The sequence below is a fragment of the Lepisma saccharinum genome, chromosome 10 (genome assembly GCF_977018435.1).
Source record: "Lepisma saccharinum chromosome 10, izLepSacc3.1, whole genome shotgun sequence".
NCBI lineage: Eukaryota > Metazoa > Arthropoda > Insecta > Zygentoma > Lepismatidae > Lepisma > Lepisma saccharinum.
Genome location: NC_139238.1, coordinates 54,398,629 through 54,418,771, shown reverse-complemented (window position 1 = coordinate 54,418,771; position 20,143 = coordinate 54,398,629). Strand labels below are relative to the sequence as shown.

At 38.4% G+C, this 20,143-nt stretch overlaps 1 protein-coding gene across 1 annotated transcript in view; it reads right to left on the bottom strand.

The window, feature by feature from the left end:
• LOC145993912 (inter-alpha-trypsin inhibitor heavy chain H3-like) overlaps positions 1–20,143 on the bottom strand; it is a 473,549-nt gene that overhangs the window by 296,719 nt on the left and 156,687 nt on the right. Inside the window, exon 4 of the mRNA XM_083129826.1 lies at positions 6,906–7,016. Coding sequence (XP_082985952.1) covers positions 6,906–7,016 — 111 coding nt within the window. The remainder of the gene's footprint in view (positions 1–6,905; positions 7,017–20,143) is intronic.

Here is a 20,143-nt window from a genome sequence, read left to right as displayed (position 1 = left end):
GCTCGTTCTAGCCTGTTCCCCTTTGGATTGTAAGCTATTGTGCAAACGTGATGGATACCAAGCTTTTTGGTAAATTCGTGCCACTGCTTAGAGGTAAACTGAGCTGCTCTGTCGCTCAGGGTAAACATAACGTTTGGATAGTGAGCAAAATATCCTCTCTGAAGCGTGTTTATAATTTCTGTGGTGCTGGCAGTCCGTAAAGCATATGCGGAGACAAAACGTGTACCCACATCAATAAGGCTCAAGATGTACTGGTATCCATTAGACCGAGGAAGCTTCCCAATCAAGTCCAGAGAAAGCATCTCATGAGGTTGCTTGGGACTGATATGAAGGGTCTCTTTGAGTATCCCTAATTTGTCTGGTTTACTCTGGGCACAAATTTCACAATCTCGGATGTACTGTATCACGTCATCCTTCATGCCTTTCCAGAAATATCGTACTGCAAGTCGCTTCAATTTCTTGGATACTCCAAAATGTCCAGCTTCATCATGAATTACTTTCAAGAGAGGTTGCTTCATTACCACCGGAACACACAATTTCCAAAGGGACTGATTGTCTGATCTTCTCTTAAATAAAATTCCTTCTTGAATGCGATAGGAACGATGCAATCTGAGGTTAGGTTCCTGAGAATTTAGAGATTGGAGTAAATTTTTGCAGAATTCATCTTCAGATTGTGCCTCTCTCCACTTGTCGACGTCATCTATTTCTCCTCTTTCGGCCCACAGGTAGTTTATTCTGAATGTCTGCTGGCTATTTTCAGGATGAATCTGGGGTATATCATCAGCAGGATACCGAGATAAAATATCTGCCAGATCGTTTTGGCGACCAGAGACGTATACTATTTTATACTGGTACTGTTGGAGTTTTAGAGACCAGCGAGTCAAACGACTGTTCCAGTTACGGGTGTCTTGTAACCATACCAACCCTTTATGATCACTGTAGATAGTGAAAGGCCTACCTTCTAAACAGCATACTTCTCAACTCCAAAGATTATGGCCAAACATTCTAACTCGTGGATGGAGTAATGGCGTTCGTTCTCCTTCAGTTTCCGGCTTGCATACTGAATGACCTTTCTCTCTTCACCATCCATTTGGAAAAGAATACTACTCAATCCTTTCCCAGAAGCATCGCATTGGATACAGAATTCCTGTTCAAAATCAGGATGTGCTAATTCAGCATCTCTTACAAGTTCATTCTTCAGTAGCTGGAAACTTTGTTCTTCCTCGTCTCCCCAAATCCAACGTTGATTTTTACCTAACAGCTTGGTGAGCGGTTCAGATTTAGCTGCAAAATTTTCAATGAACTTCCGCCTCCAGTTGGCGAGGCCAAGAAATTTCCGAACATCCTTTCTAGTTTTAGGTTTAGGAAATAATTTAACGGCTGAATTTTTGTCTGGTTGGATTTTGATAGCATCTCCAGAAACAATGTGACCCAAGTAGGTAATTTCCTTTTTGACAAATTCACATTTTCGCAGCTTTACAGTCATCCCCACTTCTTGGAGTCGCTGCAACACTTCGTCCAGATGTTCGAGATGCTTGGAGAGTTCTTTGTCGAAAATCAGCAAGTCATCCATATATTGAGTTAGATACTCTTCGGTTTCAGGACCAAATACAGCATGCATGGCAGCTATGAAAATTGACACAGCACTAGAGATACCAAAAGGCATTCGAGCAAACATCCACTGACGTCCTTTATAGGAGAAGGCAGTACATGGTTGGCAGTCAGTTTTTACAGGGATCTATAAATATCCAGAAGCCAGATCCAGATTTGTAAAATAACGAGCACCTTTAAATTTTTGTAAGGCATCCGAAATGGGCTCAACTGAATTTCGTGGAACACGTACAATTTTATTCAAATTTCTGAAGTCAATGCATGGGCGTATTGTACCGTCAGGCTTGTCGACTACAATTAAAGGGTTCAAGTAAGGGGAATTACAAGGAATTATAACACCCCATTGTCTCCACTTTTCTAATTCTTCCTCCAGGAGTTTCCTTTTTGCTATAGGTATGGGATATGGAAATCGATACACAGGTTCTGTGGTGGTGAGTTCAATCTCACACTGGAAGTTTTTAATAGTACCTGGTCTCTCGGAAAATACATCTCTATGCTTCAATAAGACTTCTTTCAATTGGCTTCTACCCCTTTCGCATAAAATCTCATTCGCATTGACCTTCTGCAGAATGTCGTCAGGACTAGCCGTCCACTGATCGACATGGGAATCTTCACGGACATTTCTTACATACGTCCCTTTCGAAGATCCATTATTCACGAGGTCCTGCTCTACCGGAACTCCGTCTACGGTGAGGGATAACTTCTCGCGCTGTAGGTCAATTCCTGCTTCATATTTCCTGAGGAACGGGTAGCCCAAAATAAAGTCAGCTTCGAGACCCTTCAAGACAAACATGTCCTCCAATAAATTTCTTCCAGCAATCTCCAGATATACTTGTCTACATCCTACAACTCTAGTTTTGTTTCTCCCAGTGAAATCAGTCAGCCTAACATCTGGACATGTTTGTAACTGCAATGACGGCAGCTTCTCTTTAATCTTCTTCCAAATGGCGTAGCTCATGAGATTACATTCGCTGCCAGTGTCCAGAACACAAATAAAATCGACGCCGGTTACAGTTGCTTTAATTAACGGAGCCCTGGGTAAATTTTCCTTTCTAACTGCCTGTTGTAGTGCTCTATCTAAACTTTGTTCTCCCTCATTGAGAGTCAGCACAACAAAAAGATGATTATCTTCACTATTTATATCGCTGTCATCGGTTCCCAGAGAAGTCCAAGATTTTAGCCCAACCGTGATCGGGAACGAAGAATTCACGTTGGGCGACTGGCTAAATACCACTCGGATTAGCACTAGTCGATGGTGCCCAACAAAAGTCTCTGGTTATGTCGACGCTTTGACGTTGCTCGTTCGTCAAACGTGAAGCAGAAGGTTCAAACGGAGCCGCCGTCGCTCTGAAATTACTGGGTTCAGAGGCGTTACGTGAAGAGTCACGGGAATGGTCTTCTGGATCAGATCTGGAACGACGCTACCCACGTGCGTAGTTGTTCCTGCCTTCCCTTCTAGGAGGATTACGTCGTCTGTTGTAATTGGAATATCCATTCCTCTGGTTCTGCATAACTTGTCTGACTCTGGGTTGTTGGTTTCCAATTCTATTTTGTCTGGGAGCATTTCCCTGGCCTGCACCTTCCCTATTCCACACAGGCTTCCAACTGTCCTGCTCTTCAAGCACCTCGAAACTTTTCAGAAAGTCGGCTAGCTGCCGTACAGTTTGAGGAGAATTAGCTAGACTCAGACTGCGAGCTCTATATGGAAGCTGGGAGATGATTAAATTCACAATCTCAGGTTCTATGTAACGGGCAGACAGATTGCGGTAGGCTGAGTAAATAGACCAGGCATATTCCTCCATGCTCATACCGGACTGCTTTAAGTATCGGCGAGATCTCACTGCTGTCAGCTGCCTCTCTTTGGCCTCTTCTGAAGCATATTGTTTGCGAAAACGACGGCAGAAATCAGAATAGGACTTGAACTCTAACTGGTTTGCTCGAAACCAATGCTCAGCCTGGCCCTTGAAAAGCCGAGGAATAATTTCCAATCGGTATTCGTATGGAATTTGCATTAAATCAAAATTGATATTAAGTTCTTTGAAGTATTGCTCAGCATTCTGGGCTTCCAGGTCTCCCTTGAACTTCGACAAGGAATTAAGGTCTGCCATCCTTGGAATTAAAGTCATTGCTGATCGCTGAGTTGTTGGCGGCGACTCATCTGGCCCGCTCCTTGAATTTCCATGCCTTCGTGTTCGCTTCCTGATTTTTGCTTCATACTGAGAGTCAGAGCTGGTGCTGGAAGAGGAGGAACTGCGATCTTTCTTCCTTTCTAGACGTTTCCTCTTTGTCCTTTCTTCATAAAGACTGTGCCGGGCCCTGCGAGATTCACGCTCTCTGTAACCTCTGTCATCGCCCGAAAGACTAAAGGTAGGTGGAACAGCAGACGCCACTTCATTAGCTCTTGAATCAGCAGTAACTCGTGGGCGACAGACTTGTTTGTCTTCTCTAGTTCTCTCTCCACCGGCTCTGTCCATCGCTTCATTTAGTTCAATGTTCATGGTTGGCAACGCTGCACTCTCAGCAACTGCAGACGGATGACCAGCTGTTCGAGATCCAGTTTCTGTTTCCGTTTGGCGGGTAATGTGCATGGTCTCTAACTGATTCGTAAGTTGTTCTACTTGAGTTTTTATTTCCTCAACGTCCTTGGTTCTTTGAGACACAATTACTGAAATCTGACTAATATTTTGTTGGACCTCAGCCCGGAACTGTATTTTGTCAGTCTCGGCCTCGGCCAATATCTGTTCCATCGTCAGCTGTTTTTCAATAATCTTATTGCACTCCTCAGTGAATCTCGAATTAATATCCTCTACATCGATGCAAACACTTTCCGTGGTTTTATTAACATCGGCTGCCAAGCTACGCCGGAACTCATCAAAGTCCATCTCTCTAGCCTGCCGAATTTCTTCAGAGAATCGGGCCCTAGTACTCTCGTTCTCAGACTTTAGATGTTGTATTTCACAGGCCATCTCGCCTATTTCAGCTCTTAAAGCTTTCATAGATTCATCGTGCTGCTTACCGATATCATCCTTTAGCAACGCACATTCTCTGAGGATATCTTCCTTCAATATGTCAGATTGTCTACAGATATCAGCCTTCAGTGTTTCAGACTGTTTGCAGATATCAGCTTTCAGTGCTTCAGACTGTTTACACATATCAGCCTGCAATGTTTCAGACTGTTTGCAGATATCAGCTTTCAGTGCTTCAGACTGTTTGCTAATATTAGCTTGTAATGTTTCCATACTTACTACTTGCTGCTTGCTAATTAATTCAATCATGGTTTTTAAAGCTTCAAACATATTTAATGGATCAGATGTAATAGTTGTAGACAATGATTCACATTCTTTACAAACGAAATCGGTAGCTTCGTGGCTTTCAGATCGAACATCTAAGCCACAACATTCATAATGTAGAAGCTTTGTACATTTCTTGCACACAAATGTGGTTTTATCTTTATCAATGTTCCGACAACAATCGGGAACATTAAGCTCTGAATTTGAAGCAAGATTTTTATTTGCGCTACGCAAATGTCTTCTTTCCATTTCGAACGAAGTAGTTCTGTGCTTTTCTACAAATATAAAAGTTTAGTGCTCTTGCACAATGAATCTCAACTTTAAACAATTGTCTTGCCCTTGTACACTACAAAATCGAGCCAACACGTTGAGCTGCCATTTGATACGTTCTAAGCACGATTACTTCACGCGTCGTATTATTTTACTATTAATATTAACTTAATAATACTCAGCGGTGAACGACGAGACTCGGTGAAGTACACAGACTCCTCTCAGGTACAGGGATAGTGTTAGGCAAAGACAATATTCACAGCACAGAGAAATAAAACCACATTACTGCCGTATGTATAAACTGAAAAGTTTTATTCTTTATTTATTGCAATTATAATGCAACTATACTTGAGACGAAGGCGAGGATTTCGCTTTGTCGATGAATTGACTCAATTAAAACGCATAAAACTCAATGCGTGGCTATCGGCAAGCCTATGATCACATAGACCTAGCTTGCGCCCCGAACTACCACACCAAGAGATATGCAATGATAACTGAGCCAATATTTGCTCTTTAGCCTTTTATTTCCAAATTAATCTTTAGGCTAACTTTATTATTTGACGTAGAATGGTGGCAGTATTGTGCATATCATCGATGCATGGCTATCGGCGTACCTATGTTCACATAGGCCTAGCTTGCGCCCCGAACTACCATACCAAGATGTATGCACAACACCGAGGAGTTCTTTTTAAGTTTAAAAGCTTCGTCGATCCGTGGCGAAAAAGTGTGTTGATTCTTACGCGATATCCTCGCTTTTATACTATTTTCGAGAACACAGATTAAAGTACAGATGAATCATTCACTATCTACAAAAGGATACTATCAACAAAACTGACATCTATACATCTTTAGAAATACAAATTCGTATAGTGCACTCTTGCAAACATGAAGATACATTAAACTACTCATAACAGAGCATAAAATACAATAAACATTAAACAAAAGATATATATATTACAAACAGGGTGCAATATTACATATAATAACAAAGAAATTACGCTTTCCTTTACAAAAATAAATACATTAGTGACATATCTTCTACTGGTGACGTCACATAAAAATGTGGATCATATCACGAGGACACAACAAGATAGAGGTGACAAGAGTGAGGGCATGTGCTACGAGGTGTGCTTAAACATTGCGTACAGGGATGCAGGGGCGTCGCTTTGAAGACGAGTAGGTGAAGTGGGACTGGTGTGCAGGTGACGATGGTGAGTGGGAGTAGATAATAGCCTTGATACCGGCTAAGGGTGTTCCGAGGCTCGAAGGCGGAACATCATCCAGGCCAGAGGAAGGCACAAGGAAGCTGAGATGTAGAGACGTGACCAGTGCCCTCCAAAAACGGATCACAGACTCAAAAGGGAAGAACAGTGCGTGTGGGTGCGTAATAGACTTTGACTGAAAGGTAAGGGATCCATCTCAACTTAACTTATGGCTATAGGAGTTACTTGATTTGTGTTGTATTGTATGTAATATGCTTGGTTATTTGTATATTCTATATTATCAATAATTACTTTATATGTCCATAGCAAATTCGATTTCTTTGCTTACATATTCCCCCCTACACATTTAGGCAGGAGCATTGCTACACACATTTCTCTGAGATTGCTAACCTCTGCAATGGAACTCGAATGTTCTGGAGGATAGTGAGACACATTGTAAGAAGAAATAAATTTTGAAACAAACGATAATAGGGAAAACTTCACTTTAGTATTTAAAACATGTAGCACTTACTCCTGTTCAACACGTCCCACAGTTTGTCCTTCGCTGGCAGCTTTCTCGTATAATTCTTTAGCTTCAGATTTCTCCATGATTTTACCACGGTAAAATGTCCCACTGTTCTCCCTGAAATGGATTACAAAAATTCAGTTAAGAGTATGCTTTCTTATGAATTTTTCTTTCGGAGCATCTAAGTCGGTGGAAAAAAGGCTACATACAAACAGAATTTCAAATAAATGTATACAAAACTATACATTATGGGAGCGTTAAATTTTCATTTCATTACAAGATCTAACTTATGTATGTTCATATTAATTTTCTTATCAGACCGTCAAGTAAATAGTAGTAAACAGTTATTATAGCAGCGTCTTTCGATTGTGAGATTTGTCTGCGCCATTGAGGAAATTGGTCTTTATTTCTATATATCTTTGAGCAAGTGTTACCTAGGTAACATATTTATTGTTCGTATTCATGATTGCAAGCTATAATAGAGTCCTTAATTTTTTCAGAAACGGAAGAGATAAAAAAAAGTCATAAGTTATCACCTGCCTCGGTATTTATACATCATCATGATGAAGGTTATTAAAATTATAAAAGGTTGGGTCGTAAGCGTGTTTACTCAAAACGCGTACGATCTGATGAGGAATCGCGGGATGGGGTAAATCTAACCTCTGAAAGTTCACATGAAAGTGTTGCATTATCAACATATAGTGTTTTCCAATAAGAACGACATGACGTTACAATGAAAAATTTTTCAGATACAATCAAACTTTCTATATTATTTTGAAGCATAGTTTATTACATTATGTATCGAATAACACATCATTTAGGTGTCCACCTCGACTTCGTGCACACGAGTGAATTCTATGAACCCAATTTTCGATGACTTTGTGCAATAACTCGGACCTATTTTCACGAATGCAGCGTTCGATGTTCAATCTTAATGCATCAAGGGTTAGCGGTCTGTTTGCATAGACTATAGATTTCAAACAACCCCACAAAAAGCAATCTAATGGAGTTAAATCACAACTTCTTGGAGGCCAACTAACAATTGAATTTCTTGAAATTATCCTTTCACCAAACTGTTCTTGCAATACGTCGATAGTGACATTAGCAGTGTGACATGTGGCACTGTCTTGTTGGAGCATAGTTGACAGTTCATTTGAAAATCATATAATTCTTATTGGAAAACCCATTATAAAAAGCACGAACTGAAAACTTGAAATTGAACACGGAAATGCTTATGTCTTGATATGCCAGATCATTTATGGTTTGAAATAAGTAATTACTTAAAATCCTTGGAGGTTCCATTTCAAGGAGGTTGAAATTGCTGATTTTTAGTTAGAAATGAATGTTTTCTAATGGTCACGCTTTAGCATTCCAGATGTGCAGAGTTAATATTTTGAACAATTGATTTACACAATTAGTGTGACATTAAACAAAATAACAAGCAAAGGTAAGATTTTTAACTGAAACCAAGTACTATAAGTTGTTGGACCAGTATATTTTGATTGCTAGTTCAACCAACAAACAATAAAAAGTACATGTATGATTCATAAGTGGCATGTCTTGTGGTGGCATATTAGCTCACTGGTAACACGGATCATTTTGACATTATCAATATTTATTGAATCGTGAAAAATTTACGTAATTATGACATTAAATCTTCATCATTTCTAAAAAAAAAATATGTCTTAGATCTGTCTTTAAACTGAAGAAAAAACATTACTAATATTTTTACTTATTTTCTGTTGTGTCATGAATGGCCTTTTAGTTTCTTTCTTTCCATACATAAGACTATGAAATCTGTGATTCATCTGTTGCCAGATTAAATTATGAAAGTTTATATGACTTTTTACAGTATTCAAGTAGCACATCCCATATCAACGATTCATAACCATTTCTACATATGGGAAATGTTGCATTGTTCTTATAAATAAACTAAATTGTTCAGTTAGTATGTAAATGGTAGCGTGATAATACTTCTAGCTTCTGCTGTTGTTGACAGTCGTAGGTCCAAAGATAAAAACAACAAATATTTCGTACAATTATTTTCCAAAGGATTCGTCGCTTTGTGACCAGTGGATCGTGCTTGCAAGCATAAAGATGCTAGCAATATAAAACATGCAAAAATGTGTAAATTTATATTTCAATGCAGAAGATTATATGCGGAATGCACCAGCATACGCAGGATTTTTTCAGAAGGGCTGGAATTGCAAAGGTGTGATTCTTGGGGATAGGATGCACAATAAAGTATTTAATTTTTAAAGTTGTTAAAACAAAATAAATATCGACCACTTGAAAATATTCACTGTTGTTAGTAGCTTCATGAAGATTGTCAACATGCCGCATAGTTTACCCCTGTTTCGAGTTTAAGACCACCTGTTTAGAGGGTTTGATCATAGAGTATTTCTACTACTATTTTTACATCTAACAAGAGAAGTCGCAGTTTCCAAGAATTCCTTAGTAATGTCTAAACTATATATCCCAACATCTATACAACTGGAATCACATTATGACTTGGCTCCCAAAGGCTACTACAGTCCATGTATTACAATCCTGTTTCTTTTTTGACATATTTTGACATTTCCGGAGGATGATATAAATTCGTAATTTTATCTATTATTTCCACATTCTACAGTACGTACATGGCGGAACAAAAGTAGCGTGCCATATAGTATTTGTCGATATTTTTCTCGATATCTTTCCAATTTCCTAACATAAAAAGTGTTCAATTATGACGGAGTATTTAAGCGTTGCTTATACTTATGCGGTAACACAGCTATTAGTCACTATCTTTATAATGAAAAAACATGTATGTCCGTTATATAAATGGTAATTGCCAACTTTGAACATGCAACATTGAGCTGTATAATAAAGATTGTAGAGACAAAGTTGGTAAAACTTCACAATTCATTTAGTCAAATTGAGCGTAATCTATCAAGGTGATAAACTTGGATACGGTATTAAAATGTCGATTCGACGTTGCCAGTCAATTTTGTAAAAGTCTAAAATGAGATGCAATGGCATTAATTTATGACGGTAGGAAATGATTTAATTTTAGCTTGACGTCTTCGATACTCAACATTGTGGTGTCACACACACATGTATATTGCACCTATATATTTATATGTGATCAACGGTGCATAAAATTTTAATTTTTAATAATTTTCTGGACAAATATTACTATTCATATGAATGTTACTATTCGATGCCTTGGACGTTTTAAGATCACAGCCTCCATGAGAATATATTGGCTAACACTGCCGGCTTGTAATAAAATAAACGGCTTCGATCTCTGGTGCTGACGTATTGCACTGTATAGTGCTTCGAATACAACTTTTAAGTTGTAGGCCGAATCCCGATTATCCTGTCTGAACATAATATTGATGCAATATACTTCAATTAACTTTCTAAGAAAAAGAAAAGAGTAGGTAGGTTTCAATTCTATAGTAGTAGTTTCCGGAAAACCCTTTCGCCTTTACAGATTTCCATTATCAGAATAAGTAATCTTTAAATAAACTGTGCGTTGTAGACATCAGTTTTGGAGTGGTAAACACTTGCTGCGCCTATCTGCTATGAACAAATAAGTCATCCTTCACATTACCTGGCAGTATTTGAAATCATTTAACCTCGATCTTACACACTTGTCTCATGTTTGCAAACTGATATGCTATTAATCTCATTACATTGTTTGAATTCTGATAACTTTAAATTTACGTTTAAGTTTCTAGAGATGTTTTCATTTAATGAGCGTCTACCAACCAAATAAATATATTTTCTCCCAAGATCGTCTCTAAGAAGATTTGAAATTATTATAAATCCGTCGTAACGGAAAAGCATAATATTCTTGTTACTGCTGGAGAAAGTGAAACATTTTCAGTATTTTAAAACACAAGCAAAGAAACACACCAAGTAGCACCATTTAGCTCTCGGATGGGCAAGGACACAATTCATTACTTCATCTATTCTTTACTTTTATATATGTAAGCAGTGGCGCAGAAACATTTTGCATTTCGGGTGGGTGGGTGGAGGAGGGTACAAATTTCAACCTCCATCCAACAGCACGTTGAAGGCCTTGGCCTACCTACTGACTGCTGGCCTCACACCCACCTGATTCTACTCACTCAGTCACCCGAGGTGGGAGATCGTCGAACCAGTTATGGGGTGACGTGTGATCAACAACCCTCAGTCGTCGTTGTAGGTTTTCATGACTGGGTTACGCTACTACTTCGTAACTCCCCAATTCATGACGATGTTGGGTGGCCACCGGTCAATACGCAGTTGTTACGCATTTTCCCGGGAGACTCGAACCTGTGCACGTTACCTAGCCGTAGCCCAAAGCATGACGCCTTAGACCTCACGGCCACGGGATGGGACACACACGCACGTTACACGACAGCCCTTAACTGGTTGGAGGATCTCCCACCTTGGGTGAGTGAGTGAGTAGAATCAGCCGGTAGTCCGTAGGTAGGCCAGGTCTTCAGTGGGCTGTTGCTTATCTATATACATATACTTCGTATATATATCACACATGGTCCTGTGCACTTTTCTACTTCAGAGCAGAACCATTTTCCTCAGAATTACGGACTCATGTGTTAATTGCATGTGCTGATGTCGTCCAATATTGAACTGACGCCGAAATGATATATGCACGGCCTTCACGCTGTCATTTTTGTAATACACTTTGACTGCAAAGGCACGCTGCACACCACTCCACTGTTCCATGATTACTAAATGGCAAGATGTTGTGAGCAGCGTTGTATATGCCATTGAATGCTACCAACCTCCCAGGATTGTCTGGACACGATTCAAAATTTTACGTTCTTTTGAGTCACCCTGTATATTTTATACATGTATGTATATTAGAATTTATGGTTATTTTTCAAACAGATAACAAATTCTGAAACATATAAATCTCTAGACCTCATTCCTGGCTCATTTGGAATTTAATGGAACGGATCGTCGTGAGTTCATTTTCTTCCATTGCGAAATTCTGTTGATGCAAAGCTGATGTTGGCATTTGCTTAGTGGTCTTTCAATGTCAACCTATTATCATCACACTGAGAGAAACACTGAATGAAAATAGTAATGGACATATTGCTTTTGCCGTTCGGTGTACAGCGATACTACCATAACATTCGTGGTCAATCACATCTGATAATCCAGCAGCATTTCGCAGACCACAGGGTCAGTGTGTTAGCACAGCGTTCGAATCCCACGCTGGGCATGGGTATTCTTTGTGGGTGTTCCTCCATCAATTTCATCATATAATCAATCATCCTCAACGTCGCGATTAGCCAAGAGTATCAGAAAAACGACGTAAAATAACCTAACTCAATCAATCGAACAGCGCATTTTGAATCTCCCCTTTGTTCCACATTTTCCGATTTCCCACTCCTCAAAAAAATCCTGGGTACGGGGAAGGAGGGAAACAACTCAAGCATTTAATTGGCTCACACTGGCTTTGTGGCAAGGTCAAGAGAAATAAGAAAATACAAAAGGGAGTACTTTTGTATGGGTAAAAATGTCCAAGCAACTTATCGTGAAGTTTTGCGAAAATGTTTCACATAAGAAATACGACGATAATATTTAACTTTTTCGGGTTTCCTTAGACTTAGTGATCCTTAGGCCTGTCTGCCTGTGTCAAGCCTTTGATTTGACGTATTCATTCAAACTACAACGTTTAACAACAATTTAAAGCCAGATAAAAACAGGATGTGTTAATTCTATTGCACACAAAAATTAGACACTTACATGTTTTTTCTCGCTTCTATTTATTATATTTCTCATATTACCCCCATGGGGCGCAAGGCCCTGTGAGGTTGTCCACTTCGCCCATCGCTTGCTACACCACTGTGTAGCTCTTGACATGCAATCGAGTTCCCCTTATATGCTCAGACTGCAAAACTATTTCTCTAGGTCATCCATTGCAAGGATATATTTATTAAGTGTTAGTTTTCTTAATTTCTTTAGTTATTATGTTTTAACTATATTGTTTCGGGGAATGAAATCTGAGTTCTTCATGAAGAGGCTGCACCAATAATCCTGATATATTGAAACAAAGAAAACACACATCTGATTTTGTAAAGTAAGCATATATTGTTCATACTTTGAAGTGCAACTTGGAAACTAAGATAAGTCGAGGGTTCCTCATCAAGTTTGGATAAAACTACTATGTTGAATATTTGCGACAGTAAAAAAATGGAGAAAGTGAAAAGTCTGAACATCTATGTGCCTAACGTGTCGAGAGAGCCAAAGAACGACCAAAACGACTGTTATTTCTGTGTTGTGAATGCAAAGGGCTTCAATCGTATAAGAAACATAAACAAGGGTGTGCTTATTTTTTTAATCACTGCAAATACATTTCAATATCAGTGTTTACCACTCTTCCCGACCTCCCATGATGAAAAAACTCAGAACTTGGCATGTAACACAGATGACCATGATAGTGGAAGCATTTCAACACCTCAATTTTTCTCCAAAGATAAGATACGAGACCTTAGTTTGTCAAAGCAACCATTTAAACTTCAACATACAGGCTAAATCAAAAGAATTGTCTAAAACGAGAAGATAAAATGACAACTTATCGCTGTGTATTGCAATAACATCTCCGGACTACAACTAGGGCAAGTCAAGAATTATCCATTCACCATAACTTCCTTTAGGTCGGCCACACTGCCTTCAGCATTCGCTTACTGAATTACGGTACTCTTGTGGCTACGTGGTCAAGGTTTCATATTAATAGTTCCAATTTCTTTCTTTTGTGTCAGAGAAACATGGTCGCTCTGCTGGCAGTGGGCTGAAAGGGATCTGCTAGTTAACGATTATGGATGGAAGAGGTTTGGTAAGTACGTGGAGGAATCAAAAAGTAATGCCTCCTCGTATATTTTTTTGTAATGTGTAGCGCGTTGTTGATGTGTTATTACTATGTAATATATTAGACCTTCATTAACACTTGTGCACTTTATGTTTCAGATTGAGTGAAGGAAACCATGGATTTGAGGCATAAACAAAGAGCTGTGATTCCGTACTTAACGTGTCTTAGTCCTTAGTCTGTGACTTTGGAAACGATGAAGTGTGTGCTAAGTGGGTTCCCAAAGATCTGACCGCAGACATGCGCACCGGGCGTGAGGAAGTGTCGCAAGAGCTCCTGGCCGCGTTTGAAGCACATCAGAACGACTTTTTCAAACATTGAGTCACTGGAGATAAAACATGGGAGTATATGTATGACCCAGAGAGTCAAGTGCAATAGATGCAATGGCGCCATAGTGCCACGTCTCAAAAATTCAAGTCTGCAAGATCAACGCAGAAAGTGATGACATGATGCAGACAACAAACTCCACAGTTTTGCAAACATGGATTTGATACTTGGGTTCAACGTTGGCGTAGATGCATTGAACTGAACGGTGATTATGTGGAACAGTAGGCATATGTAGAATAGGCTTCAGGTTTCACTATGATATATAGTTTATCTTGATTGATGCATTATTAAAGATCTGGGATGGCAGGAGGCATACTTTTTGATACCCCGTAGTATTTGAATATTATATTGGCTTGATAATATGATTGCTAAGTGAAGTGCAACATTTTGTTTTGATAATGAGAACAATCATTTTACTACCGAGATGTGAGGTTACAATGAAATATTAAATACAAGTACGAAACATTTCTGGGGCTTACAGGTGATTAAATGTCTTGGGCAATACATTTTTCAGAAAATAACTTAGACAGATTTTTCATGTTACTAACATGTATCTACATTATAAAAACAGTGCAGTATACTTATATTTGACAATATATTTTACACTCCGAAAACAGAATGAATAACAATTCTTATTAATAGGGTTATCATGTGTTGTGCTACACCTAAATGTCTTATTAATAGGATTATCATGTGTTGTGCTACACCTAATTTTTTCTATCTTTCAGGAATTATTGAATTCCTTCTTCCATGTGTTTTTTGTATTAACCGCTTAAATACTTCCTCAATTAGAAACACACTCGTAATGTTTTATTGTAGACAATGCATGTGGATATCTTGATCAGTGTATCTATCTGAACGTTGATATTATGTCGTTTCGTCGTTATGTAAGTTTCGTGTAAGTCCTTTACTAACATCTCAGCTAAATTAATAAATACATTTCTTCACAAAAATGTATAAAATGCAACATTTTCTCGCCTTCCCGCGTTTACTCTTGACTCCATAGGTCCTTCTGTATTCAGACCCGACTGTGCTTTTCACGTCCCCGCATTTTAGACAGAACGTCAGTGGCAGAGATGACATCTGAAATTTGAAAGAAAAATATCTTACATTGTCAAAATATTACAAATATATGTTTCTCATAGTAAAATGTATTCCGGCAAAGGGAGACTGTAGGGAAGTAATATGACGCATGTATGGAAACGATGCAAGTCTATCTCCAGAGCTCGAAAACCGTAGACGTGAGAAGAAAGCAGAGTTTGAACACTTCGGTCAGCATTTAATTCAGGGCATACACAGCAGTAGCGGTAGGCTCTATTTTTATGTCAATTTGCTATTCTCATGTTACCAAAGTAATATTATCACTAACAGGCTAATCTCTTCATGTACTTCATATTTCAAAATACTAATTTCAACTCTTTCAGATATTCAAAAATATTGAATTCCAAGTTCGTAATATCTTTTCCTACTTTTTTGAGACTGAAGAACATGTACAATTGGGCCTTGCAAAACTCCATACCTTATATACTAATTATGTCGCTCCAGGTGACGAACTGGAGCCAGAGCCGTATGTCCGGGTTCATCGTTTTATCCCAACTCCGTCGCCCACGGCCTCCAGACACCGACGGTCAGGGTGGTGATCCATTCCCCCACAGTCCTTCTCTTCACTCATTCTGGCCGAAAAAGAAGAACACATCAACAGATGTAGTGACACCGAAAATGATAATTTTCAAATTTGATTTTTACGTTATCATATTTCCTTCAGGTTCTGTTTCAGTCTCCGCTATCATTTAGGGAAATTATATTGTTCTCTGTTTTCTGGTTCGGCTGAGTTGTTCATTGACTTTTGAAATACTGAAAGAAACAAATATTTTTAAATGCTTCCCGATTTGAAGAAGGACCGTTTTTGTAACTTTGCAATTCTGAGAAATCTAACGCAAGACATTTTACCCTCCATATTTCACCACAAGGTGAAACCATTTTAATCATCCTCTACATAAAAATCGACTCACGGTAACATTTTCTTAATTCATACATTGACGTTAATATGTCACATTGCTCTAGTCAAACATTTGTCGCGGTATCCCACCTTACAAATAAGAAACCTTCTTCGAAGTTGCGTTCCATTTCAGACACACTTTCGATTCGGAAATTCTTGTTCAAAACAAAATGTCTGGTCCCACTGTTACCTGTACAGTCCAAAGTGGTCTGATCTCTGTGGTCTTGCTCACTTTCGCGTGACATCAGTTCTTTGTGGCATTCACGCCTTGCAAACTAACATTTCAGATTGAAGTTTGCGCCACTGACTATGTTTTTGTTGAAAGATTATTTTCAGCACATTAGATGATCCTGATGGACAAAATTGAGGAGTTTGTTTGTGGATAACATGATAAAAGATTGTTGCCTAACTATACGGCAAAGAGTGGATTTTAATAGCAAATTTCCAATGGTAAGTTCTGCCATCGCCGTAGGGTTAGGCAACACACATAATGTTATGCAAGATAGGGCGTATTTCAATGATATAGGTGTCCCATTTTCATTGCTGGTGACTACAGACCTAATCAGCATTATTCAGGAATTTTTAATTATTTTAAGTTTTTTGAACCTACTTCAGGATTTTTTGAGCCTAACTTATGATTTTTAGGACCAATTGTAGGATTTTTAGAACCTATTTTAGAGTTCTTCGAACCTATTTTAGGAGTTTTAGAACCTTTTTAGGAACCTAAGAGCACACTTTTTAGAATCTAAAAATCCAAGGTCTAGTCATAATCACTCATACCGTTTCTCCTCTCTATTTAATTAATTTATTTTAGGTCTTCATTTTTGTTCGCACAATTTGTTGATTTTTAAATTCAAATATTTTGGCACGTGGAGGATCGCAACATCCTTTCTTGTGTCGGAGGTTTTACCCTTATCGAGGGATGAGAACAGTCACATTTAACACCTACTATTCCAAGTCAACAAACAAATAAACATATTTACTCACCTGCAGTACTCTACATTCAATACCTAAGACATGTAGAATGTCGTCAATGATGATGATGCTGGGTAGGTAACTCCAAACTAATGCTGACACTGCCGCTGCTGGCGGTTTGAGATACGCATCTTCTTTCACATCTAGTCTTGCCCACTATTTTCTTTCCCACTCGGTTCTCAATATCAATATCATAATGTACATCAATGCGTGTATAATATACATCACGCTGACAGTAGGGATGGGCATTCCATTCCGAATCCGAATTACCCGAATCCAAAATTATCCGAATTATATTGGATTCGAATCCCGAATTATGAATTCGAATATCGAACCCTTTTCTTCATTCATGCCGAATACGAGACTTGAAATTTTGTTCAAATATGAGCAATTATCAGTGAATTTACAGGAGGATGAAAACACAAAAGATAGAAACAAAACGCATTCGATTGGCACGGGATTTTTAAAAAGAAAATAGTTACCTAGTAATGAGAAACACTGGCCGTCATTAAAATGAATCTCCCTTACCAGATTGACCGTTGTGGCGCAACATACAAGTGATTTATTCTGGCCACAGATATTACAATTGGCAGCTAGATTAGCGAATTAGTCTTACGAAAAAAAAATTGGGATGTAGGAACCTGGTAAAGCACTCAAACGTCAGCCTCACTTCCTCGTAGTTCACCCTGGTAACTGCTCTTGCAGGTCAACGAGGCTCTGGGACCTGGATCCATGACAAGGATAATCCTGTGTGGAGTTATAACGAATATTGTTATAAACGCTATTTAAAATGCAGACTGTATATATTATTTTAAATTCATGTCAAAAGTGTAGGTAATTCTCATATGACTCGATGTGAATAGTTTACGTGTTGTTTGAATGAGTACAGTATTTACTCACTAGGTGGCAGTAACCTGCAGCGCTGTCGCAAGTAGTTTGATTTTTGCTCAATAGATGGGCTTTGCGGTTTCTCTGTGCGTAGATGATGTGTACTGGTATGTAAAATTAAGGCTGATTACTTGAATATTTTATTTTTGGTCATCGAGATAACTGGTACGGCAAAGCGGTAATTATGTAACTAATTGAAGGATTATGTCTTTAATATGAGCTTAAATTGAAAGATGGTAAATGACTTCAAAGAGACTTAGTGTGCATAAAATCTCTCAGGAATAAAAGAAGAAGAAGAAAGTGTTGACCGGAACTGGAACTTTTGAACGCGGAGGAGGGACTGGCAAAAAAGATGGAGAACGAGGAAGTAGCAAGTAAATACGAACGGTGAAGAATCAAATGATATCGGATTTGTAAAGATAGTACAAGCTATTATTGATATCAAGTTCTAAGCGCAAGAGTTCGGGAAATACGGACATGAACATGTAACGAGACGAACGATTGTCAGATTGCAGGATACGTGAAATTCACTGCCGGCTGTCAGAGTCACATGGTCTGTATTCGGAACTATAATGTAAGTACCAAATTCTTCTAGTATTGAAGTGACAACTGGATGGTTGTTGAAGAAGCTTTGAAACATAACGTTTCAGTCATTGAAGCATGCTTGCATTGGTGTTATGGCCATTATATGTGAACTTCTTGAGTCACGAACCTAGGAATATAACAAAGGATGTGGCTTCGTCATATTGAAAACAATTCGATTACGGGAATTTGCTGAACGATAATATTTGAAAAGGATATGAATATGGTCCTATAATGAGAATAAAATTAACATTTCATATTTCTTAATTGTAAAAGTGAATTGTTGTGATTGTCACTCCAAGTCATGTGACATTTTCTAAAACATATGAGTAACCTATAATTGAAGTGTGGAATCTATCACCGCTGATATCAGCTTTTATGTGTTAAACAAGCTGTTTGAAGACATGTTTTCATAAATTAGTTAAACTTGAAATCTATCCATTTTTTTTTATTTTGTTTAATTTTCCTATTGCAAAGGAAATCATGTCTGAAAGTGATCATTATTTTTATTACTTGCTATGTTAATAAATGTGCATTTCGAAACCGTGGTGTTACACATTCACCTAAATAATTTATCAGTGTAAAGAGATTTAATAATTTGTGTGCTAATAACTGTCTTCTCTTCCAGGAGGGGGGGAACTCAGGTTCACACTGATCATAATTAATTGTCCTCTTTGGAAATATACAGAAATCTTCATAGATTATCAATTTTAGAGTGATTTGCAAAAAATCGTTGGTATTGACAATTTAATTAAAGAATAATTAAGGAATTGCACACGTGTGAGATATATATATATAGGGTGTCCCAGATAGTAATGATAGATTAAAGTTAAGGTTCAGTTGGATTGGCAGGTTGTGTAAATTTTACGTTTAATACTTTAAATTTTGGAAAATATTCAGCGGTGGCTCACTTGTCATAGCTACCTATGCTACTGGCGAGGCGAATAGGGATGGGTTTGTCGGTTCGGTATTTAGTTGGAAGTTAAGGGGCAAGTTTGGGGAAAAAGATAGGGGTTCCTTATCACGCGGTAGAATATTGGATAAACCCTCCACAGTTAGTTCGTCTCAATAAGATTATGAGACTCAGTGGCTAAGTGGCTACAGTTGTAACCTTTCAAAAAAAAAAAAAAACTGAATTTTTTAGTAGTGCGTAAAAATGGGTACCGAAAAAGAACCAGTGACCTTAGATACACTTTTTGCTCTCATGATGCAAAGTAAACAGGAATCACATGAGAAACTTGAAGCTCTTAGCTTAGCACAGGTACAGTCGAGTACCGATCTTGCCGATATGAGAAAGGGAACAACAGAGAGCATTTCGAGCCTTAGGTTTGAAACTGAGGATCTGCGTCTCTGCATATCGCAATATCGAGTCGAATGCATGAGCAGGGCTGAAACAGTTGAACGGAAGTATGAGTTGCTTTCCACGAGATTAGAGAGTGAAATGGAGGGGGTTAATAAAAGGTTAGAACAGATTGAAGATCTGAAGGATCTCATAGATGAAAGGATAAAGGAATGCTTAGATGAGAGGAAACGGGAATTGGTAGAGATTGATTTGTTGACGCGGGAAGGAGTGGAAACTCGAAATGATAATTTGAAATCAATTAA